Source organism: Lethenteron reissneri, chromosome 69 (assembly GCF_015708825.2).
Source record: "Lethenteron reissneri isolate LAM-NWPU_2019-01 chromosome 69, ASM1570882v1, whole genome shotgun sequence".
Taxonomy (NCBI): Eukaryota; Metazoa; Chordata; class Hyperoartia; order Petromyzontiformes; family Petromyzontidae; genus Lethenteron; species Lethenteron reissneri.
The window spans coordinates 2,514,826-2,541,499 of NC_083847.1; the positions used below are offsets into that span (position 1 = coordinate 2,514,826).

Below are 26,674 nucleotides of genomic sequence, written 5' to 3' on the forward strand. Positions count from 1 at the left end.
CCCACACAACGACTAGCTCCGCCTACTACTAGACAGACACACCCACACAACGACTAGCTCCACCTACCACTAAACAAACACACCCACACAACGACTAACTCCACCTACTACTAGACAGACACACCCACACAACAACTAGCTCCACCTACTACTAGACAGACACACCCACACAACGACTAGCTCCGCCTACTACTAGACAGACACACCCACACAACGACTAGCTCCACCTACTACTAGACAGACACACGCACACAACAACTAGCTCCACCTACTACTAGACAGACACACCCACACAACAATTAGCTCCACCTACTAATAGACAGACACACCCACACAACTAGCTCCACCTACTACTAGACAGACACACCCACACAACAACTAGCTCCACCTACTACTAGACAGACACACCCACACAACAACTAGCTCCGCCTACTACTAGACAGACACACCCACACAACTAGCTCCACCTACTACTAGACAGACACACCCACACAACAACTAGCTCCACCTACTACTAGACAGACACACCCACACAACAACTAGCTCCACCTACTATTAGACAGACACACCCACACAACGACTAGATCCACCTACTACTAGACAGACACACCCACACAACGACTAGCTCCACCTACTACTAGACAGATACACCCACACAACGACTAGCTCCACCTACTACTAGACAGACACACCCACACAACAACTAGCTCCACCTACTACTAGACAGACACACCCACACAACAACTAGCTCCACCTACTACTAGACAGACACACCCACACAACAACTAGCTCCACCTACTACTAGACAGACACACCCACACAACGACTAGCTCCACCCACAACTAGACAGACACACCCACACAACTAGCTCCACCTACTACTAGACAGACACACCCACACAACGACTAGCTCCACCTACAACTAGACAGACACACCCACACAACGACTAGCTCCACCTACTACTAGACAGACACACCCACACAACAACTAGCTCCACCTACTACTAGACAGACACACCCACACAACGACTAGCTCCACCTACTACTAGACAGACACACCCACACAACGACTAGCTCCACCTACTACTAGACAGACACACCCACACAACAACTAGCTCCACCTACTACTAGACAGACACACCCACACAACGACTAGCTCCACCTACTACTAGACACACTCACACAACGACTAGCTCCACCTACTACTAGACAGACACACCCACACAACAACTAGCTCCGCCTACTACTAGACAGACACACTCACACAACGACTAGCTCCACCTACTACTAGGCAGACACACCCACACAACTAGCTCCACCTACTACTAGACAGACACACACACACAACGACTAGCTCCGCCTACTACTAGACAGACACACCCACACAACAACTAGCTCCGCCTACTACTAGACAGACACACTCACACAACGACTAGCTCCACCTACTACTAGACAGACACACCCACACAACAACTAGCTCCACCTACTACTAAACAGACACACTCACACAACGACTAGCTCCACCTACTAGACAGACACACCCACACAACAACTAGCTCCGCCTACTACTAGACAGACACACTCACACAACGACTAGCTCCACCTACTACTAGACAGACACACCCACACAACAACTAGCTCCACCTACTACTAGACAGACACACACACACAACGACTAGCTCCGCCTACTACTAGACAGACACACCCACACAACAACTAGCTCCGCCTACTACTAGACAGACACACTCACACAATGACTAGCTCCACCTACTACTAGACAGACACACCCACACAACGACTAGCTCCACCTACTACTAGACAGACACACTCACACAACTAGCTCCACCTACTACTAGACAGACACACCCACACAACAACTAGCTCCGCCTACTACTAGACAGACACACATTTACACAACGACTAGCTCCACCTACTACTAGACAGACACACTCACACAACGACTAGCTCCACCTACTACTAGACAGACACACTCACACAACAACTAGCTCCACCTACTACTAGACAGACACACCCACACAACAACTAGCTCCACCTACTACTAGACAGACACACCCACACAACGACTAGCTCCGCCTACTACTAGACAGACACACCCACACAACGACTAGCTCCACCTACTACTAGACAGACACACACACACAACGACTAGCTCCACCTACTACTAGACAGACACACACACACGACTAGCTCCAACTACTACTAGACAGACACACACACACAACGACTAGCTCCACCTACTACTAGACAGACACACCCACACAACAACTAGCTCCACCTACTACTAGACAGACACACCCACACAACGACTAGCTCCACCTACTACTAGACAGACACACCCACACAACAACTAGCTCCACCTACTACTAGACAGACACACACACACAACGACTAGCTCCGCCTACTACTAGACAGACACACCCACACAACAACTAGCTCCGCCTACTACTAGACAGACACACTCACACAACGATTAGCTCCACCTACTACTAGACAGACACACTCACACAACGACTAGCTCCACCTACTACTAGACAGACACACTCACACAACAACTAGCTCCACCTACTACTAGACAGACACACCCACACAACAACTAGCTCCACCTACTACTAGACAGACACACCCACACAACGACTAGCTCCACCTACTACTAGACAGACACACCCACACAACGACTAGCTCCACCTACCACTAGACAGACACACCCACACAACGACTAGCTCCACCTACTATTAGACAGACACACCCACACAACAACTAGCTCCACCTACTACTAGACAGACACACCCACACAACGACTAGCTCCACCTACTACTAGACAGACACACCCACACAACGACTAGCTCCACCTACTACTAGACAGACACACCCACACAACAACTAGCTCCACCTACTACTAGACAGACACACCCACACAACGACTCGCTCCACCTACTACTAGACAGACACACCCACACAACAACTAGCTCCACCTACTACTAGACAGACACACCCACACAACGACTAGCTCCGCCCTCTACTAGACAGACACACCCACACAACGACTAGCTCCACCTACTACTAGACAGACACACCCACACAACGACTAGCTCCACCTACTACTAGACAGACACACCCACACAACAACTAGCTCCACCTACTACTAGACAGACACACCCACACAACGACTAGCTCCACCTACTACTAGACAGACACACGAACACAACTAGCTCCACCTACTACTAGACAGACACACCCACACAACTAGCTCCACCTACTACTAGACAGACACACCCACACAACGACTAGCTCCACCTACTACTAGACAGACACACCCACACAACTAGCTCCACCTACTGCTAGACAGACACACCCACACAACGACTAGCTCCACCTACTACTAGACAGACACACCCACACAACAACTAGCTCCACCTACTACTAGACAGACACACCCACACAACGACTAGCTCCACCTACTACTAGACAGACACACCCACACAACGACTAGCTCCACCTACTACTAGACAGACACACCCACACAACGACTAGCTCCGCCTACTACTAGACAGACACACCCACACAACGACTAGCTCCGCCTACCACTAGACAGACACACCCACACAACAACTAGCTCCGCCTACCACTAGACAGACACACCCACACAACTACTAGCTCCGCCTACTACTAGACAGACACACCCACACAACGACTAGCTCCACCTACTACTAGACAGACACATCCACACAACGACTAGCTCCACCTACTACTAGACAGACACACCCACACAACTACTAGCTCCGCCTACCACTAGACAGACACACCCACACACCAACTAGCTCCACCTACTACTAGACAGACACACCCACACAACAACTAGCTCCACCTACTACTAGACAGACACACCCACACAACGACTAGCTCCACCTACTACTAGACAGACACACCCACACAACAACTAGCTCCACCTACTACTAGACAGACACACCCACACAACGACTAGCTCCACCTACTACTAGACAGACACACCCGCACAACGACTAGCTCCACCTACTACTAGACAGACACACCCACACAACGACTAGCTCCACCTACTACTAGACAGACACACCCACACAACGACTAGCTCCACCTACTACTAGACAGACACACCCACACAACGACTAGCTCCACCTACTACTAGACAGACACACCCGCACAACGACTAGCTCCACCTACTACTAGACAGACACACCCACACAACGACTAGCTCCACCTACTACTAGACAGACACACCCACACAACGACTAGCTCCACCTACTACTAGACAGACACACCCACACAACGACTAGCTCCACCTACTACTAGACAGACACACCCACACAAAAACTAGCTCCACCTACTACTAGACAGACACACCCACTTTAGTATTGCCACACCCAATCTTATTAATAATCGGGTTTTCCCCTTTTTCTGGCAACAAAACTGAAACCTTCTTACATGGAATCACGTGTGCATTAACCACGATACATTATGACCACAAGTATTGTGGTTAATGCAGACATGATTCCTTGTCAAAAGGTTTCAGTTTCGTTGCCAGAAAAAAGGGGAAAACCCCTATTATTATATTTTGGTCCTGGCAAAGGAGGTCTAATGATGTAGACCCAATCATATTCTTTAGGTCTTTCGGTAAAGTCACGTAGATAGGTTTAAAAATAAACAAATAAACTACGTTTCGATCACAACACAAGCGACCGTGATCACGTGTTGTGATCGAAACGTCGTAGTTTTTTTTATTTTCTTTCAACCTATCTACGTGACTTTACCGAAAGACCCAAAGAATTTGAATTATTGCAGTCACGAAAGCTTTAAGTCAAGGTTCACACCCAATCAGTTTTATACCCAGCCCACCTTGACGTAGTAGCCCCAGCCACCAGACCACAAGACCCACAGGATCGCACAAAGACTATAGAACATTTCTTTATTTGACCAGGTAAGCCCCACTTGAGCTATAGAACTATTTTTGAGAAGGGACCTCGCGGTCACAAATGATGGCCCAGACTAAGTGGCTAATCATCATCACCAAGTGGAGTTCGTAGCAGCAGCCAAAGGAACTACTGAGCTGGGTGGCCCTTATCTGGTAAAATAAAATTATAAAAAAATTTACCCGTAAAAACTAAGTTTTTTCACTATAAATCCTTTATATGCGTGGCGGCTAGAGTCCTCTCGTCCTCTGGCTTGAGATGGCTGCCACCTATGGGTCAGATGATTGTCTGCCACCATTAAGCAATTGGTAATTAAATATATTTTTTTTTACCTAAAAAGTGTAAAATTTTGGAAAAAAAATTTCACGAAAATCAATTGTCACGCACAACGAGTCTGTGTGCAAAATGTCAGCTCGATTGGATCACTGGAAGTGGGTTAAAAAACGGCCGAAAGATTTGCACGGTCGTAAGCAAGCAAACAAGTGAACTTAATATAAAGGATTTAAAAAAAGTTTCACTGAGGCAGACACATCGTTAATATGCAGCAGTCATCTCTTTTACTGCAAAATGAAGGCACACGATGAGTAACGTTATGACGTTCAGGGCTCAAACAACAATAACAACACAAGCAAACATGGGCATGATGAAAATATAGCATAGCGTCGATAATAATAATACTGATAAACTTCTTGGTTCTTTCGGTAAAGTCACGTAGAAGGGAAATCATAAAATAATACAATTAAAACATAATAATATTATGTTTTACTTTACCAGTGAGAATTGTATTTTATTATGTAGTATTTTTATTATTTAGTTATTTCCCTTCCACATGACTTTACCGAAAGACCAAGAAGATGAATCCCTGCAGTCACGAAAGCTTTAAATTGAAATGTAATACTGATAATAGTGATCACAGTAATAGTTTCAGTCATGTGACCTTTAAGTGCGAGGTTAATACATCTCCGGGGGCAACACTTTGGCACGACAAAAGCAACGACAGCATCTCTCTCTCTGCCACCCCGACCAACGTGACGAGCAGACACCAGCGAATCATAATCATCCTTCTGCTGCGGGGCAGCTAAATCGGCTACTAATTTGTGCAGGCACATCACAGGCAATTAACGTGGCGGTCTGACCAGGTCACCTACTGAAACCCGGACCCACACTTTTACCCCACCTCCACCACACGACCTGCCCGATCGATTGTGGTGGACAGAGGTGACAAAGCTATGAACTATTTTTAAAACTATAAACTTAACAATAACTCATCAACTAAACTAAAACTTGTATTTATTTTACCATGTAAGGCCCTCTGAACTATGCAGCTCAGTGGGCGACCTGGCCACAAATGATAGCTCAACCAAGTGGCTTATCGCGTGGAAATGTATAGCGGCCAAATAATCTAAAACGCTAAATGTGGAGGGAAAAACCAGAGGACCCAGAGGAAAATCCAAGCGACCACGGGGAGAACATGCAAACTCCAAAGATGTAGCAGGCATCAGGGTCAGGATCGCACCCACAACCTCCTGCATAGCAAGGGAGGTAGTTAACATCTCCTAGCCACCGAGGGCCACGCAGTGAGGGTGGTGGGAGATTGAAGAATCTCGCAGCAAGTCTTCAAATGTGCAGAAAATAATACGCAGCAAGTAACAATGAGGGTGGTCGATCTCTGACAGAGGTATCCCTCGATTTACAAACGTTCGGTTTACATTTCGTGTTCACGCAATCGACTATTTTGAACACTTTTTTTTCTCGATTGACGAAATCGAAATTCCGTCATCCAATCGCCACTGGACATCTGTGACGATGAGCTTCATAGCTCTTCAGATTCATCCTCCTCCTCCTCCAGTTTAAATCAAGATTCTGATCCGCGGCAGCGTCACGGTGTCCCTAAAGTGCAAAAGTGACGCCTCCACATCCCCTGTCCCAGTCATTCCAACTTTTGGCGAGTTCCCTGAAGAGGTTATGCTCATACTCTTAGGTTTTTTCGGTAAAGTCACGTAGGTAAAAAATTTTATAAATAAAAAATCACGACGTTTCGGAGGCAACACAAGCTTCCGTCTTCAGGTGGAACAGTCACAGCACGATAGCTGTATCTCTTTACTTGATGCAGCAATCGGGCTGTGACTGTTACACCTGAAGACGGAAGCTTGTGTTGCCTCCGAAACGTCGTGATTTTTTATTGTAATTTTATTAATTATATTTTTTACCTACGTGACTTTACCGAAAAAAACTAAAAGTACGAATTCTTGCAGTCACGAAAGCTTCAAATCTAGAATGAGGTTATGCTCGTTATAAATAATTATTTTGTCGTTTTAATGCTTATGTTCTTTATTACCGTTTTTGTGCTGTGAAAAGTGGTCTGTGTATTTATATTTTTATATCTGAAGTAGAGTTGGAATGACCGTCCGAAACACATCACCACGTGTTAGTATTACATGGATGGGAAAAGCCGTTTCTGATTGACGACATTTCGTTTTTGCGCGCATCCTGTGAAGGACGAACCCTCTTCCTGTAGATCGAGGGTACTTTCAAAATGACTCTTTTCCCTCTTCATGGCATTCTCCCGACCTGTTGTGGGGGGAGGAGGGGGGTCTGTGATTGTTATACCTCTGGAACCACGTTGTGTTTGCAATGTCAATCATATTTGTCTCACCTGATGACGATTTCTTGTGTTGCGATCGAAACGTCGTGATCTATGACACTGGTCAACAACAAAAAAACATGTTTTTTTCTGGCCTGGACTTTTGCAGCTGTTCTAGACTAATTTCAGGGTGCTGATTCCAAATCTGATCTCAGATTTGCTCTATCACATCTCATTTTTATGCTATCGGCATACCCCATATTCATTGATTTTACCAGAAATTAACTCTGTCACTTATGATTGCAAGTTGTTGCGAGTCAGTGACTGCTTTAGTGTTAAAATATGGTGCTGTATTTTTAGGATAGTGTGTTTATAATATCATTTTATGTAGATATCCACATTTATTTAATATTTTTCTTCTGCAGTTTTTATTGAAAATGCAATATTTGATATCTCAAAAACCTGATGTGATAGACAAAAACTGATGCCAGATTTGGAATCAGCACCCAAAATTACCTTAGAACCGTTGGAATACCTTATGCCAGAAAAAGTGTGTTGACCAGTGTTATTTTGTCTACCTACGTGACTTTACCGAAAGAGCCACAGAATATGGAAATGTGTATCATTAACTTCTTTCGCACCGTACACAGCCAACCGTGCTAATCGGAATGTTGCTGCCTTGGTAAATGTTATATTCGTTTTGCAGTTTCACTCTAGAAGCCAGCACAGTCCATCATCATCACCATCATCATTCCCTGTGAGGTTGAATAATTCAATTACTAACATTTGTAAGACCGCTCTTTCATAGTCTTGACCTGGTTCTCAGATTGCAAATTGACATTTTCACTTCCTCGGGCAGAAAAAAAACTCCCTCCGTCCCTATTAAAGCTGCCAAAATCCTATCAATGAAGACTGCCGGCGTGAGGACCTTTAGCCCCCTGAGTCTTGGCCTCTCGTTACTGGTCCGATTCCTACAAATTTCACAGAAGGCTTTTGTTTTTAGATTCTCCTTCTCATCGATGAGGCCCTCACTAATAGTCAACCCGGGTCACCTCACCCATTTACTGACTCCCCCCCCCCTCCCCCCGTACTCGCGGCAATCCCCGAAGCCTTCGTCCTGAGCTGAGGGCCCGATTTAGGCCTCAGCTAGCACAGATTCTAGGCAACTCACATGACGAGTTTTAGAGAATTGAATGGGGGTCACGAGACATCTGTACCGCCCTACACAATGCTTGCGTAGTTTCTCCTCTGCTAGGCCCCAGTTGTGTATTTCCGTGATAGAAACACGCGACGCCTCGACCACCTTGCACAAAGGCTCCTTGTAAATGACACCTATTATCACCACCCTTCTAAGGGTAGCTAAATAAAGTACGAACGTCTCTCGCTGCGGTCAACAATACTTCAACAATCATAATAATACTTTCATGGTATATGCCTCCCAGTTGCCTGGGTGAAAAGTGGGCCAGGTTTTGCCCAATCCTTGTCAGCTGGCTCAACAAACTCAATCAATAAAGTGAATAAACGCTGACGGTATGCAGGGCCGGATTTAGACCTAAGCTCAGTAAGCTACAGAGCAGCGTCTCATATTACAGGGGGGGGGGGGGGGCAGGGGGGGAATCTAAATACGCAAAAAATAATACGAAGTTTCAAGTTTAACATACAAGTAGAACCCCTCTTAACGACTCATCGCTTGACGACGAGCCTCCGTAGAGCCCAATGTGTTCGCTTAGCGATCATCCCCCTGTTCAGCACGGGCTGTTGTAGGCACAGTAAATATGAATTAATGCATTGATCAACCACGTTTCTTTTCATATTGTTTATCATTTTGTTAATATCTATATTTAATATTGTTTATCATTTTGTTAATATCTATATTTAATATTGTTTATCATTTTGTTAATATCTATATTTAATATTGTTTATCATTTTGTTAATATCTATATTTTATATTGTTTATCATTTTGTTAATATCTATATTTAATATTGTTTATCATTTTGTTAATATCTATATTTAATATTGTGTATCATTTTGTTAATATCTATATTTAATATTGTTTATCATTTTGTTCATATCTATAAGTATTAATATCCATTGTAGAAATATTATAAAGTTGTTTTTTTAGTCAAAGAGGGTACCACCTTTCGATGCAATCGGAACGAATTAAGCCTTTAACGTGCATTTCCTATTCTCGCGTAACGACCAAACCACCTAATGACCAGTTTCGTGGAACCGATCACCGTCGTTACGAGGGGTTCTACTGTTATATTTGAGAAACGTTGAACTTCTTTTGCACCTATTCTTAGGTTTTTTCGGTAAAGTCACGTAAGTAAAAAATTTAAATTAAGAAAAGTAAAATAAAAATAACGACGTTTCGGAGGCAACACAAGCTTCCATCTTCAGGTGGAACCGTCACAGCCCGACAGCTGTATCATTACTTGATATTTACTTGATAGAGCTGTCGGGCTGTGACGGTTCCACCTGAAGACGGAAGCTTGTGTTGCCTCCGAAACGTCGTGATTTTTATTTTACTTTTAATAATTTTAATTTTTTACCTACGTGACTTTACCGAAAAAAACCTAAGAATATGAATCCTTGCAGTCACGAAAGCTTCAAATCTAGAATTATTTCGCCCCGTACGCAGCCCACCGTGCTAATGGGAGGTGCGGGATGGGGCCCTCTACAGCTCAACACGACTTCGGGGCCTCAGCAATGTCCAAGTCCCTGGCCAGCGGCAAGTGCGAGTGACTCTCATCCGGTTTCCGCTCCCAAGACTCGGCTCCTACAAATGCCTTCCTCAGTTCGTCCTCCCCCTTGGCCGGTGAGCGAAGTATTTTGTGATGTGCAGGCATAACGCGGCTTACGCCCAGGACGGCGTTCCTGAAAGAGCACTTGAATTGAGGTGAAGAGATGGATGATCATAACGTGGTGCAGAACCTACTGCTACTACTACTAGCAGGTACTACTAATAGAGATGGGATAGTGGATGGTAACGTGATGCAGTACCTACTACTGCTCGTAGTAGTTGCAGGTACTACTACTAGAGATGGGATAGTGGATGGTAACGTGGTACAGTACCTACTGCTACTAGTAGTTGCAGGAACTACTAATAGAGATGGGATAGTGGATGGTAACGTGGTATAGAACCTACTGCTACTACTGCTACTACTGCTACTAGTAGTAGTAGTTGCAGGTACTACTACTAGAGATGGGATAGTGGATGGTAACGTGGTACAGAACTTAGGCAGACCATGCCCAATAACCCATGGTGCATCTCTACTGTACAGCCATCGGTGTGAAAATTTAAGTGTATATTAGTCATATATTAACATACATCACCTTGTCTATTATACTATATGGATTACTATTAGTTGTTTATCATATTAACAAGTAGTTTACACTTGTTTGAAGGTAGTAGGCATAGATACGCTATGTGGGAGTAGGTCAGGGGTGGGGAACGTCCGGCCCGTGGGCCGTATGAGGCCCGCGAAATCATTTGGGTCTGGCCCTGCCAAGACAACTGCAGGCGGGACACGAAATTCAATAAATCTCGGAGCAAACCTGGAAAAGCAGTTGCGAGTAGCAGCAACATCATCAACACCGGCTAACATCACACAGCCTCGCCAAAGAGAAGCGGTTCCAGCCATCGTATTAGGGGCGAGTTAATGAAATGTTTGACCAAGTATATATGATGTTATAAATATCCAAATGGCCCTTGGCAGAAGAAAAAGTGTCCACATGAAAGAGACTGTCGCCAATCCGTCAAGCCGACCACTTGGGCCGCCATTTTGCGCCTGAATGTTCGCGGTGCGGTGTAACAATAATTACAATTCACCCTGAAACAATCGTAAATAACGGAGTGTTTCGATGGTAAAGTTCGCAACTCTCTAAGACGTGACTGCGAGGCACGCACAACGTGAAACGGGATTGGGTATCATCAGCAAGTTGAGTATGTCAAGAGCGAAAAAACGCAGCAGCGGGAGAGAGTAAATCGGGATGCTACTGCCGTCCATAAATGACGTCACGCGATTTTGGACGAATTTTGACCCCCCCCCCCCCCCCCGGCTCGTCACACGGCGTCACAAAAAGTCAGACCCCCCCCCTCAAATATGACGTCACAAAGCTCTGCCCCCCCCCCCAAAAAAATATATAAAACGTGCTTCAAATCGCTGTAAACTATTGTGATTGTAGTGCGTATTTAACGTGGCGCTGCACTCTGACGTTGTAGGAGAAAACATTTATGAAAAAGTCTAATTAATTAAGTAGAACGTGTTGTCTACATTTATTTAAAGTTGCTTATTTTGATGCGACGTCACATTTCCCAAACCCCCCCCTCCCCCATCGTCACAAATGTCTGACACCCCCCCACCCCCCAAGGTGCGTGACGTCATTTATGGACGGCCCCTTCATTTTAAAAAATCCGCGGTTCTGATGGCTGGCGCTCAGGCTCAGGCAAAACAAGATGTGTGCAAGGCTCGTGTGGCGGTGGTGGTGGTCACAGACTGCAGGATTCAGGGTTCTGCGCGTCAAACGAGCCTCGGCACGACACTCGACCAGAACGCTGTTCGATCACCAAGTGCACAACCTCGTCGGGTTCTGAAATGTTCAAATCAGCGCTCGACGCTACGTGCAGCGTCGCATCGACTAGGCTCCATTATCGCAACTCGCTACTCTACGGGACGTCTGGCAAACGCACGACCAGGCTGCGGCGTGGATGACAAATCTTTGGCACGTGTCGTGACGGCGACTGCAAGGCCCGACCGCTGTTGGCCTCCTGCCGCCGAACGAAAACATCGCGAGGTCGTGCCCGTTACACTCTAAGCGCTCGCTACAAAGGAACCGTTGATACCTTGCTAATCTCGTCGGCGCGGCACACGAGGGGGTGGGTGGCCAGCTCCACGCCCGGTCGTCTTCGGTCTCCCTAGTGGCGACCGAGTCGACCTAGGGGAGGAACAGGCGCAGTGCTCTGCCACAAATTAATCACAATACCCTGTTGATCTCGAGGAGCACAGACCATCACGCTAACCATCTAACGCTAACCATCTAACGCTAACCATCTAACGCTGACCATCTAACGCTGACCATCTAACGCTAACCATCTAACGCTAACCATCTATTGCTGACCATCTAACGCTAACCATCTAACGCTAACCATCTAACGCTAACCATCTAACGCTAACCATCTAACGCTGACCATCTAACGCTAACCATCTAACCATCTAACGCTAACCATCTAACCACCTAACGCTGACCATCTAACCATCTAACGCTAACCATCTAACGCTAACCATCTAACGCTAACCATCTAACGCTAACCATCTAACCACCTAACGCTGACCATCTAACGCTGACCATCTAACAAAGACGATCAACGCATCGCGCGCTTTTAGACGCGCCTCTGCGGCCGTCTGGAACGCTCTCTTCCTTCTGCAATTTGTTGAAGCGATTTGTGTAAAGTTTTTTTGTCCTTCACCCCAAACCTCCAAATAACGCGTTTGGCTACGTACGGTGCGAAACAAGTTCAGCATACACACAAACATGCTCACGAAACCTTGCCTGCCTTACACAAGGGCGCTGCGTAAATGAACGCTAAGCTTCTCCCATTCAGAAATAAATTGAAGACCTTCTTAATTCCTAAGATATGTTAAATAAACTCGAGGCGTGTTTTGTTTTTCTGCACGACGCTCTGACGTCTGCTGCGTATTTGGAGGTTTTTCCCTCCACGTTTAGAATGGACATCACACATTTAGATCAGATTACTTGGCTGCTAGAAATTTCCACAAGATAAGCCATTTCGCTGGGCTATCATCTGTGGCCAGGTCGTTTGGTTTTAGTTGATTTAGAGAGATTTGCTTACCTTTCCTAGACGTTTCACTCCTATCGTGGACATCTGTGAAAAAGCAGCTTCATAGCTCATCGGATTTCTCCACGGTAAAATAAAGATGCCGATCCTGGGTTTGCTGCAAACCCTTACAAAAGTAGAATATGCATTAGCACCACCCCTTCCAAGGGGTCGATACAATAAGTACTAACTTGTGTACACACTGTCAACAACACTTCATTACTAATAACACTCTCGTGGTACATGCTGGTGGGTACAGGTGATGGAAGGCTGCAATTGCCCGCTGCCACTGCTGCTAGCGGCGGTAGGGCCTCCACTAGACTAGCGATACAGCCAACCATCGGCTACTAACCTGCTAAGGTTATGTGACAACGCCGTCACGGTTTCACCAGCTCCAGTGAACCCCACTAGAAACTTGGCCTACTCTTTCACGCTGGCCAGACACAGCTTTGAAGAGGCTCAGCTACCCATGAGTCAACCCACGCGGCCTGTAACGGACTGTCTGGGGCTGCTGGCACTGTGGCACACTGACACGGTGGGTGGCCAGCACCAGGGACGGCCGCCTTTGTCTCCCTCGTGGCGACGTTCACTTCACACAGCACCAGGTACTCATTTGAGGCTGTGTCCACCTAGGGGAGGCCCGGGACCGGTTCAGATAATCGCCGGTGTTGGTGGTGGCCGTAGGAGGGCAGTGGAACTCGGGTCTCTACCGACTCCGTAGCGCAGCGTGGCGCTAACCGTCGCCCCAAAGACAAAGATCCCCCGTGCAGCCTGTAACAGACTGTGGGGCAAGTGCTGTTAGCAGCGAGTAGCGGCACCTGTGAAGGCCGGCACGGCGCACGAGGGGGTGGGTGGCCAACACCACGCCCGGTCGCCTTTGTCTCCCCAGTGGCGACGTTGACTACACACCGCTACACCAGGTACGCATTTGAGGCCGAGTCGACCTAGGGGAGGCCCAGGACCGTGCCCCGTTGTTCCAGCTGCTCTGTCGTTATTCATCTTGACCGTCTCTGGGTCTCTCTGTAGTGAGTCTATGGATTTCTGTGTGGAGAATGTGGGTCTCTGTGTGGTGAGTCTTTGGATCTCTGTATCATGAGTCTGTGAGTCTCTGTGTGACGAGTCTGTGGGTGTCTGTGCGATGAGTCCATGGGTCTCTGTGTGGTGTGTCTGTGGGTCTCTGTGTGATGAGTTTATGGGTCTCTGTGTGAGTCTGTGGGTCTCTGTGTGGTGAGTCTGTGGGTCTCTGTGTGATGAGTCCGTGGGTCTCTGTGTGGTGAGTCTATGGGTCTCTGTGTGAGTCTGTGGGTCTCTGTGTGATGAGTCTATAGGTCTGTGTGACGAGTCTGTGGGTGTCTGTGTGGTGAGTCTGTGGGTCTCTGTGTGATTGGTTTATGGGTCTCTGTGTGATGAGTTTATGGGTCTCTGTGTGACGAGTCTGTGGGTCTCTGTGCGATGAGTCTGTGGGTCTCTGTGTGGTGAGTCTGTGGGTCTCTGTGTGATGAGTTTATGGGTCTCTGTGTGAGTCTGTGGGTCTCTGTGTGGTGAGTCTGTGGGTCTCTGTGTGATGAGTTTATGGGTCTCTGTAATCCACATGTTCCTCTCTCTGCCCCTCAGTGTAATCTTCATCAACATGTCTCTATACTGCTGGATGGAGACCAGTGATGAGGATGGTTGATGACAATGTCTGTACCCTCTGTGTGTTCTCTAAAACCCATGTTCCCATTTCTGTCTTTCAGTGTAATTTCAAGCATCTCAAAGCTTATTTGAGCACTTGTCAGGCAGTGTCTGTGTGTGTGTCTGTCTGTGTGTCTATGTGTGTGTGTCTGTGTCTCTAAACACTGTGACTAGGTATCCACAGGTGGACACGGGGACACAGGCAGACAGGGGGATACGGGGACAGTCTCCTGCCTCCGTCTGTGTCCGTGATTCTTCCGAGTCCGGGACATGATTTGCTCGAGACGCTGAGACACGGGGAGAAGGGAGACACGGGGAGGAGGGAGACACGGGGAGGGGGGAGATGCGGGGAGGAGGAGGAGGGAGACACGGGGAGGAGGAGGAGGGAGACACGGGGAGAAGGGAGACACGGGGAGGAGGGAGACACGGGGAGAAGGGAGACACGGGGAGAAGGGAGACACGGGGAGGAGGGAGACACGGGGAGGAGGGAGACACGAGGCGGAGGGAGACACGAGGAGGAGGGAGACACAGGGAGGGGGGAGACACGGGGAGGAGGGGGGAGACACGGGGAGGAGGGAGACACGAGGAGGAGGGAGACACGGGGAGGGGGGAGACACGAGGAGGAGGGAGACACGAGTAGGAGGGAGACACGGGGAGGGGGAGGGAGACACGGGGAGGGGGGAGACACGGGGAGGAGGGGGGAGACACGGGGAGGAGGGAGACACGAGGAGGAGGGAGACACGGGGAGGAGGGAGACACGGGGAGGAGGGAGACACGGGGAGGGGGGAGACACGAGGAGGAGGGAGACACGGGGAGGGGGAGGGAGACACGGGGAGGAGGGAGACACGAGGAGGGAGAGGGAGACACGAGGAGGAGGGAGACACGGGGAGGGGGAGGGAGACACGGGGAGGGGGAGGGAGACACGGGGAGGGGGAGGGAGACACGGGGAGGAGGGAGACACGGGGAGGAGGGAGACACGAGGAGGAGGGAGACACGGGGAGGGGGGAGACACGGGGAGGAGGGAGACACGAGGAGGAGGGAGACACGGGGGGGGGGGGAGACACGGGGAGGAGGGGGGAGACACGGGGTGGAGGGAGACACGAGGAGGAGGGAGACACGGGGAGGGGGGAGACACGAGGAGGAGGGAGACACGAGGAGGAGGGAGACACGGGGAGGGGGGAGACACGGGGAGGAGGGGGGAGACACGGGGAGGAGGGAGACACGAGGAGGAGGGAGACACGGGGAGGGGGGAGACACGGGGAGGAGGGGGGAGACACGGGGAGGAGGGGGGAGACACGGGGAGGAGGGAGACACGAGGAGGAGGGAGACACGGGGAGGGGGGAGACACGGGGAGGAGGGGGGAGACACGGGGAGGAGGGGGGAGACACGGGGAGGAGGGAGACACGAGGCGGAGGGAGACACGAGGAGGAGGGAGACACGGGGAGGAGGGAGACACAGGGAGGAGGAAGACACAGACACATATTAGTCACTCAGCTCTCTAGACCTTCCAGAACATCATTAGAATTAAAATGTGTGAACATTGCACTGCGTACACATGCATCCCCACGTCCACGTGTGTGTCCCCGTGTCTGTGTGTCTGTGTCCCCGTGTCTGTGTCCCTGTGTCTCCGTGTCCCCGTGTGTGTGTGTATGTGTGTCCGTGTCCCCGTGTCTCTGTGTCTCTGTGTCTGTGTGTCTGTGTGTCTGAGTGTGTGTCTGTGTGTGTGTCTGTGTGTCCCCGTGTCCGTGTGTCCCCGTGTCCGTGTGTCCGTGTGTCCCCGTGTCCGTGTGTCTGTGTGTGTGTCTGTGTGTGTGTCTGTGTGTCCCCGTGTCCGTGTGTCCGTGTGTCCGTGTCTGTGTGTCTGTGTGTGTGTGTCTGTGTGTGTGTCTGTGTGTCCCCGTGTCCGTGTGTCCGTGTGTCTGTGTGTCCCCGTGTCCGTGTGTCTCCATGTCCTCGTGTCCCCGTGTCCGTGTGTCCCCGTGTCCCCGTGTTTGTGTGTCTGTGTGTCCCCGTTTCTGTGTGTCTGTGTGTCTGTGTGTATGTGTGTCTGTGTGTCTGTGTGTCTGTGTGTCCCCGTGTCTGCGTGTCTGCGTGTCTGTGTGTCGCCGTGTCTCCGTGTCCCCGTGTCCCCGTGTCTCCGTGTCCCCGTGTTTGTGTGTCTCCGTGTCCCCGTGTCTGTGTGTCCCCGTGTCTCCGTGTCCCCGTGTCTGTGTATCCCCGTGTCTCCGTGTCCCCGTGTCTCCGTGTCCCCGTGTCTGTGTGTCCCCGTGTCTGTCTGTCTCCGTGTCCCCGTGTCCCCGTGTCTGTGTCCCCGTGTCTCTCCGTGTCCCTGTGTTGTCCCCGTGTCCCCGTGTCTGTGTCCCCGTGTTCCCGTGTCTGTGTGTCCCCGTGTCTGTGTGTCCCCATGTCCCCGTGTCTGTGTCCCCATGTCCCCGTGTCTGTGTCCCCATGTCCCCGTGTCTGTGTCCCCATGTCCCCGTGTCTATGTCCCCGTGTCTCCGTGTTGTCCCCGTGTCTATGTCCCCGTGTCCCCGTGTCTATGTCCCCGTGTCTCCGTGTTGTCCCCGTGTCTGTGTGTCCCCGTGTCTGTCTGTCTCCGTGTCCCCGTGTCCCCGTGTCTGTGTCCCCGTGTCTCTCCGTGTCCCTGTGTTGTCCCCGTGTCCCCGTGTCTGTGTCCCCGTGTTCCCGTGTCTGTGTGTCCCCGTGTCTGTGTGTCCCCATGTCCCCGTGTCTGTGTCCCCATGTCCCCGTGTCTGTGTCCCCATGTCCCCGTGTCTGTGTCCCCATGTCCCCGTGTCTGTGTCCCCATGTCCCCGTGTCTGTGTCCCCATGTCCCCGTGTCTGTGTCCCCATGTCCCCGTGTCTGTGTCCCCATGTCCCCGTGTCTCCGCGTTGTCTCCGTGTCCCCGTGTCTGTGTCCCCATGTCCCCGTGTCTCCGCGTTGTCTCCGTGTCCCCGTGTCTGTGTCCCCATGTCCCCGTGTCTGTGTCCCCATGTCCCCGTGTCTGTGTCCCCATGTCTCCGTGTTGTCCCCGTGTCCCCGTGTCTGTGTCCCCATGTCCCCATGTCCCCGTGTCCCCGTGTCTCCGCGTTGTCTCCGTGTCCTACTACCTGCTTCCTCTCTTTCCTCTCCTGCTCATCTCTTTGTGCCGCTTTCAAGATGGCCGCTCTCCCCGTCTCCACGGCAACCGTCTTGTCCATCTCCATGGCAACCGAATTCTTCGTCTCCAAGGCTACCGATGACTCCATCTCCAGAGCAACCGGCTTCGCCCTCTCCATAGCAACCACCTCTCCATTCTCACCCACAAACCCTTCGCCTGTTTCCATGTCAGCCTGTGAAATGCTCGGGATGCTGTTCTGACCACTGTCGCTAAGGCAGTTGCTAGGGCTGTTGCTAGGGCTGTTGCTAGGGCTGTTGCTAGGGCTGTTGCTAGGGCTGTTGCTAGGGCTGTTGCTAGGGCTGTTGCTAGGGCTGTTGCTAGGGCTGTTGCTAGGGCTGATGGCTATGGGCTTGCTGTTGCCATCACAGCTGTCAGTCTGACTGTCGCCGATGCGGCTGTTCATGTGGTTATTGTTATTGGTGTTGCTGTGGCTATTGTTGCCATGGCTCTTGTTGCCGTGGCTGCTGTTGCCGTGGCTCTTGTTGCCATGGATGCTGTTGTCGTGGCTCTTGTTGCCATGGATGCTGTTGCTGTGGCTCTTGTTGCCATGGCTGCTGTTGTCGTGGCTCTTGTTGCCGTGGCTGCTGTTGCCGTGGCTGCTGTTGCCGTGGCTGCCGTTGTCATGGCTGTCGTTGCCGTGGCTGTAAGCCTCACCGCTGCTGCTGCTTTGGCTGTCGGTGAGGCTGTTGTTGGTCAGACTGTCCTGACTTTGGCCGCCTGTCTGGCCGACGGTCTGGCTGCTGCTGCTGCTGCTGGTGCAACCGTCGCCATGGCGGCGATCCGTCCGACCATCGGGCTGGCCGTGAGTGAGGCTGTCCGTCCGGCTGTCGTCTCGGCTGTCGCTGTGGCTCTCCCCAGTTTCACCCTTTGTCTGACTGTTGCTTTGGCTGTCGCCGTTCGGGCTGTTGGCCTCACAGTTTGCCTGCGTGTCACAATGATTGTTAGTCTGCCTGTCAGCTGGGTGACTGCTCTGACTGTCTGTCTGCGTGTCAGCTGGGTGACTGCTCTGATTGTCTGTCTGCGTGTCAGCTGGGTGACTACTCTGACTGTCTGTCTGTGTGTCAGCTGGGTGACTAGTCTGACTGTCTGTCTGCCTGTCAGCTGGGTGACTGCTCTGACTGTCTGCCTGTGTGTCAGCTGGGTGACTGCTCTGACTGTCTGTCTGTGTGTCAGCTGGGTGACTAGTCTGACTGTCTGTCTGCCTGTCAGCTGGGTGACTGCTCTGACTGTCTGCCTGTGTGTCAGCTGGGTGACTGCTCTGACTGTCTGCATGTGTGTCAGCTGGGTGACTAGTCTGACTGTCTGTCTGCATGTCAGGCCGGCTGTCTGCCTGCGTGTCAGCTGGGTGACTACTCTGACTGTCTGTCTGTGTGTCAGCTGGGTGACTGCTCTGACTGTCTGTCTGCCTGTCAGCTGGGTGACTAGTCTGACTGTCTGTCTGCCTGTCAGCTGGGTGACTACTTTGACTGTCTGCCTGCCTGTCAGCTGGGTGACTACTTTGACTGTCTGTCTGCCTGTCAGCTGGGTGACTGCTCTGACTGTCTGTCTGCCTGTCAGCTGGGTGACTACTTTGACTGTCTGCCTGTGTGTCAACTGGGTGAATGCTCTGACTGTCTGCCTGCTTGTCAGACTGACCGTCAGTCTGCCTGTTGGCATCGCCATCAGCCCGCCCGACAGTCCGACTGTTGCTACGGGCAACGCTGCCGCCCTTGGCCCGCCCCTTTGTTTGCCTGTTGTCGGCAGTCTGACCAGTGTTGTTGTCACGGCTGTTGCTACGGCCTCTACTGGTCTGGCTGTTCCCTTGGCTACCAGGCCGCCTGTTGGTCTCGCCATTGCCAGGCGTCTTTTTTGGCTGTTGCTGTCGACTGTTTCTACGAGTTGTTGTGGTTGTTGCGGTTGTTGCGGTGGTGGTGGTGGTGGCTCTCATGTGACTGTTCTTGTCAGGGGCTCGGTTGTTGCTCCTGGTGGTGGCTGTCGTGGCGGTGGCGGTGGTGGTTCGGTTGTTGCCAGGTGGTGGTAGCCGTGGAAGTTGTGGCCGACGCGACTGTTGTCTGGCTGTCGTTTGGAACCTGGTTGTTGTTGCTGCTGTTGCTGGCGGTGCTGGTGGTTGAAGTGGGACTGTTGTTGCTGGTGGTAGCCGTGGTTGTTGTCGCCATCTGACTGTTGCCGTCTGTCATTGTATTGCTGCTGCTGGTGGTGGTGGTGGCTGTGGTTGTGGTTGTTGTTGTCGTCTGACTGTCCTCGCTTGCAGTTTGGCTGTCGCTAGCGGTGGTAGTTGCAGGGCCGTTGCTATCGGCATCCTCGCTGCTTGCGGTTGCCGTCCGACTGTTCTTCTCCGCGTTGTTGCTCGGGGTGCCGGCGCCTATCGAGGGGGTGGCTGTAGCGGTGTTGTCCGTGGCTCCGTTGCCAACGGTGACGGCGGTGGTTGTTGCGCAGCTGCTGCTACTTTTGCAGCTCTTGCTACTCTGGCTGTTGCTGCGGTCCCGGCTGTTGTTGTTGCTGTTTTGGCTGTTGCCCGGCGGGCTGTACAGAACCTTGGAGACCTGAGCCGCGAGTGTTGCCGTGGGCAACGCCACCGCTTGAATCAGAAGCACGGGGTTGCCGTGGCGAGCGGGGGAGTTGCCACGGCGACCGGGGGAGTTGCCACGGCGACCGGGGGCCCGGTCCAGGCTCCGGCTGCGGAGAAACGGGGAGTGGGGGGGGGGCACCGGGGAACGGGGGCAGACTGAGTGACACAGGGAGGGGGGGGGGAGACACGGGGGCGGGGGGGGGAGACACGGGGGGGAGGGGGAAACGGGGGGGGGAGACACGGGGGGGGGGGGGAGACACGGGATGGGGGGGGGTGACATTGTTAGTCATTGTCATCATCACTGTTATCGTCACTGTCATCATCGTCACCACTCATCATCACCGACACGATCTGTGTTGTGGTTGTGCACGGCAGCTGCTGCTGTTGCTGTACATAGTTGTTGTATTTGGTTGTAGTTGTTGTTGTAGCACCAGTGATGTTTACTGTCAATGTTCTAAGTTGTAATCCAATGCTAAGATCCCCCTACCGTACTCATTTGAGGCTGAGGTTGTTGTGGTGGTTGTTGTGGTGGTTGTTCCTGTGGTTGTTGGGGTTGTGGTGGTGGTGGTTGTGATTGTGGTGGTTGTGGCCTCAAGTTGTACATAGGGGCTGTCCATAAATGACGTCACACACGTGGGGAGGGGTTTGATAAATGTGACGTCACGTCAAAATGCGCAACTTTAAATACATATAAACAATACAATACTTATAACAATCATTTTGATTAATTTTCATTATTTACTATTTGATAATTTAAATTTATAAAGTTACCTTTTATTTATTCCATGAAGGAGCATTTTGCTTCTCCATGGGAGAATGGAGAAGCATAATTTTTATTTATTTTTAATGATTATTATTGAACATTTTTATTTTAATGATTCTACCAGGGCTTTTCATTCTGTGAAATGAATAAACATTGTTATAATTGTACTCTCCTTTGTGCTTCGTTCTACTACAAAGTTTCAAGTATTTTTTTTCTAGTTATAATTACATTTTATATTTTATAATTATAAGAGAATTTCAATATAACATTCTGAACATCTGCAGTTTTAGACGTTGAATATTTTCAAGTAAATTTTATGCTAAATTTCAGCTTTCCAACGCCCCCTTTTTAATAAATGTTTTCTCCTACAACATCAGAGTGCAGCGCCACATTAAATACGCACTACAATGACAATAGTTTAAAGCGCTTTGACACATGTTTTATATATTTTAATAGAATTATGGTTTTGGGGAGGGGGGGGTCAAAAATCGGCCAAAATCTCGTGACGTCATTTATGGACGGCCCCATAGTCTGGCACAAGCGTCGTGGTGACGTCACCGCCACTTAGTGGCGAATGGCGGTTGTTGTGGTGGCTGTTGTGGTGGTTGTGGTTGTTGTGGTGGTTGTTGTGGTTGTGGTGGTGGTGGTTGTGGTGGTTGTGGTTGTTGTGGTGGTTGTGGTTGTTGTGGTGGTTGTTGTGGTGGTGGTTGTTGTGGTTGTTGTTGTGGTTGTGGTGGTGGTTGTTGTGGTTGTTGTTGTGGTGGTTGTGATTGTGGTGCTGGTTGTTGTTGTTGTGGTGGTTGTGGTTGTTGTGGTTGTTGTGGTTGTGGTGGTTGTTGTGGTGGTTGTTGTGGTGGTTGTGATTGTGGTGGTTGTGATTGTAAAGCTGTGGTGGTGGTTGTGATTGTGGTGGTGGTTGTGGTTGCTGTAGTTGTTGTGGTTGTAATTGTGGTGGTGGTTGTGATTGTGGTGGCAGCAGTTGTTGTTGTCTTGGTGGATGTTGTCGTAGTGGCTGTTGTTGTGGTAGTTGTTGTAGTTGGTGTGGTGGTTACTGTGGTTGTGGTGGTTGTTATTGTTGTGGTAGTTGTTGTCATGGTGGTTGTCATGGTGGTTGTTGTCATGGTTGTGGTAATTGCTGTCGTGGTTGTTGTCATGGTTGTTGTTGTGGTGGTTGTGGTGGTGGTTGCTGTAGTTGTTGTGGTGGGTGTGATTGTGGTGGTTGTGATTGTAAAGCTGTGGTGGTGGTTGTAATTGTGGTGGCGGCGGTTGATGTTGTCATGGTGGATGTAGTGGTGGTTGCTGTAGTTGTTGTGGTGGTTTCTGTGGTTGTGGTGGTTGTTGTGGTAGTTGTTGTCATGGTGGTTGTTGTGGTAGTTGTTGTCGTGGTGAATGTTGTTGTGGTGGTTGTTGTAGTGGATGTCGTAGTGGTTGTTGTGGTGGTTGTTGTCATGGTTGTTGTGGTGGTTGTCGTGGTAGTTGTTGTTGTGGTTGTTGTCATGGTTGTTGTGGTGGTTGTCGTGGTAGTTGTTGTCGTGGTTGTTGTGGTAGTTGTTGTCGTGGTAGTTGTTGTTGTAGTTGTTGTGGTAGTTGTTGTGGTAGTTGTTGTCATGGTTGTTGTCATGGTTGTGGTGGTTGTTGTGGTAGTTGTTGTGGTTGTTGTTGCTGCTGCTGCTGCTACCGGGCGAGGGAGCTCTGTGGCTCTTGCCCATGGAGGCGATGGTTGGGGTCAGGAGTCGCCCCAGCCCCTCCCGCACCCCGGCGCAGGCACTTCCCGCCAGCTCCCTGGACACCCGCATCGGGGTCCTCGCGGGCGCCTTTCTCGCAACCTCCCTGGACACCCGCGCAGAGTTTTCGTTCAGGCACTTCCCGGCGACCTCCCCGGACACCTGCGCGGGGTCCACGAAGGGGTCCTTCGAGGGGTCCTTCGAAAGCACCGGTGCCTGATTCTCTCCGGACACCTGCGTCGGGTCCTTCGAGAGGTCCACGGACGCCTGTGCCTGATTTTCTGTCAACGCTCCTGTTGAGTCGTTTGAGGATCCTTCGGAGGTTTCTTCATTTTTTACTTCATTTTTGACTTCGCTACCATCCGCGGACACCTGTGCCTGATTTTCTTCGCATGCCACCTCTGGGTCCTTCACCGAGGGGTCCTCGGCCGAGACCACGTTGGACACCTCTGCCTGATTGCTTTCGGACGCGCCATTTATTATTATTTTCTTCGAGGGACCTTTCTTTAAATTCTCCTTGGACGCCCGCGCCTGCTGCCGTGCGAGAACGCCGCTTGACGACGCCCGCTGTGGGTCCTTGCCAGGGTCCTTGCGAGACGGAAGGCGTCCGAGGGAGGCGCTCCTCTGAGTGCCTGATTTTAGGGAAAACAAAATATAGAAAATTAATCTTGATTTTAAGTATTCTTGGTTCTTTCGGTAAAGTCAGCAGACTCGGCCCACTTAGTCGATGACAGCAGAGCCACAGCCAATCAACGTCAATCAAACCCTGCCCCGCTGTTGTAAAAATATGGCAACTACTGTACTGTAGGGGTGATCACGTGGATTTTGGATTAACCGAAGCAACGTAAATGTTCGGTTTAGGCACCGCGTGTGTGACCTGTAAGTAAACATTTCCAAGAATAACACGACGTAATAACTGTTTTTTTATTAATTTGGGGTTCATATTCTTGGATCTTTCGGTAAAGTCACGTAGAAGGGAAATAACAAAATAATGAAAATAAAACATAATAAAATAAAATTCTCATGACGTTTCGGCCACAACGCAAGCAGCCGTCCTCAGGTGAAGAACAGAGCTGTCGGAAAGACAGCGCCCTAATGAACATCGCTGCCAAGCTCAGCAGTGTTCATCGGGACGCTGTCTTTCTGGTTAAGAACAGAGCTGTCAGAAAGACAGCGTCCCAATGAACACTGCTGAGCTTGGCAGCGATGTTCATTAGGGCGCTGTCTTTCCGACAGCTCTGTTCTTCACCTGAGGACGGCTGCTTGTGTTGTGGCCGAAACGTCGTGATAATTTTATTCTGTTTTATTTGTATTATTTCCCTTCTACGTGACTTTACTGAAAGATCCACGATTATTAATTCATGTCAAAGTCTCAGCTGCCGCGGTTAATCCGCAAATCGGATGAAGCCGCACGCGGATAATGGAGAGTCGACTGTGTAGCGCCATTCACACAAGGCCTTACACTGCGCTTTGCAACGCAACCCCATCTTCTTGGTTCTTTCGGTAAAGTCACGTAGAAGGGAAGTAATAAAATAATAAAATAATAAAACATAATATATTAAAAAAAAAATGTTACTTCCCTTCTACGTGACTTTACCGAAAGAACCAAGAAGATGAATCCCTGCAGTCACGAAAGCTTTAAATCGAAACAATCCCAGTCGCAATAAAACCCCTTAACGTTAAAACTAAGAGGAGGATAAAGCAACCCCCCTACAACAGACGGGGGGACGTGCGACAGAAAACAAACGTGGTTCTCGGACGAGCCCCCAAAAAGCTCCACTGGTACGGAGCGTCCCGAACGGACCGAGGCGGAGACGATTGACAGGGACGAGGCGGCCCCTGGCTACCGAACGCTTCGTCGCCCATTGAACGCGGAAGAGTGTGTTCGTCGGTAACTCTCTCGGATTCGGTGGATCGAGGTTGCCGGACAGGGGGCATCACGCGGTTTCAGGCAGATCCCCGAGATAAAAAGTGGAGCCACTTGACCCGTCACAGCCACCGTTTAGCGCTCGCTCCAGGAGTGGAGAAAGCAAAGACGAAGAAAGATCCCCCGGATAGCCTCAACAGACTGTTAGGGCAAGTGCTGTCAGTGAGCAGCAGCACCACGCCTTTGTCTCCCCGGCGGTGATGTTGACACAACGCACCAGGTACTCATTTGAGGCCGAGTCGACCTAGGGGAGGCCCAGGACCGTTTCAGATAATCGTCACTGCTTTTGGCCGTGAGTGGGAATCGAACTCGGGTCGCTGAGTTCGTAGCGTCGGGTGCTAACCGCTGCACCACCACTCCCCCAGCAACCGTTTAGCGCCCCCCCCATACCCCTCCCCTACCTACCCCCCCACCTACCCCTCCCCCCTACCTACCCCCCCACCAACCCCTTCCCCCACCTACCCCTCCCTCCCACCGACCCCCCCCACCTACCCCCCCCACCTATCCCTCCCCCCCTACCCCTCCCCCCTACCCCTCCCCCCTACCTACCCCCCACCAACCCCTTCCCTACCTACCCACCTACCCCTCCCCCCCCCACCTACCTACCCCCCCCCACCTACCCCTCCCCCCCACCTACCCCCCCCACCTACCCCTCTCCCCCCCTACCCCTCCCCCCTACCTACCCCCCCAACCCCTTCCCCCACCAACCCCTCCCCCACCTACTCCTCCCACCCACAAACGGGGGTCTAAATTCAAACTGCTCGTCGTGGCGAATTCTCATGGGTGGAAAAGAACGCAAAAATTAAACGGGCACCTCGTGAGGGCAGCGCCGCGGACACCTCGGAGAGCAGCGGGGTCCTCGATCGCTCACGGCCCACGGAAGAGCTCCTGGGTGCTGGGAACGCCGAGGAAGAAGAAGAAGAAGCAGGCACACGCAGCGCGCCGTCAAAGTCGCTCGCTCGCTCATGAAAGTTTAAAACGCGGCAACAAATGGAACTTTGCGAGAGAGAAAAAGGCCACTCAGAGGTGCCGTCAAAAAAATGTAATCAAATGTGGGAGGAGAGGGTCTTGGGAGAGAGACACCCAGTCCGCTTCAGTGGGTGTCACTGTGTGTGTGCGCGTCACTGTATGTCACTATTCAACTCCATCAGAAAGGTAACCTGCAGCGCCACACCTATTACCATCATTAGGGGGAAAAACGGTGATCCAATCTCCGACCCCCAGGAACAGGTTTGCAGATTTGCTGAGCATTTCTGTGAGGTCCTGGGGGAGGGAAAATCTCTCAGCCAGGAAAACATCATGGCACAAAGTGGGGATAACCCTGCTGAGGCTGCGGTGCCTCAAATATTGGAAGAGGTCACCCCCTGTGAGTGGCTGGCTGAGGTGCCAGCTGTTGAGGAATTACTGAAGGCGATCCGGAGTCTGAGACCAGGAAAGGCACCGGGCCGAGATGATCTCCCAAGCGAAAT

The 26,674-nt window shown here is 50.7% G+C and overlaps 1 protein-coding gene across 3 annotated transcripts in view; it reads right to left on the bottom strand.

The window, feature by feature from the left end:
* LOC133360744 (serine-aspartate repeat-containing protein F-like) overlaps positions 1-26,674 on the bottom strand; it is a 79,967-nt gene that overhangs the window by 35,899 nt on the left and 17,394 nt on the right. Inside the window, exons 6-9 of one of the 3 annotated variants that reach the window (XR_009757297.1) lie at positions 26,020-26,100; positions 23,233-23,910; positions 18,173-20,947; positions 11,929-15,348 (exon numbers count right to left, since the gene is read on the bottom strand). Coding sequence is in view for 1 of the 3 variants with exons in the window: in XM_061579576.1 (XP_061435560.1) it covers positions 15,232-15,348; positions 18,173-20,149 (2,094 nt within the window). In the remaining 2 variants the exon portion in view is untranslated. Of the gene's footprint in view, positions 1-11,928; positions 15,349-18,172; positions 20,948-23,232; positions 23,911-26,019; positions 26,101-26,674 lie in introns of those variants that run through there. The other 2 variants (XM_061579577.1, XM_061579576.1) reach the window with 2 other exon arrangements.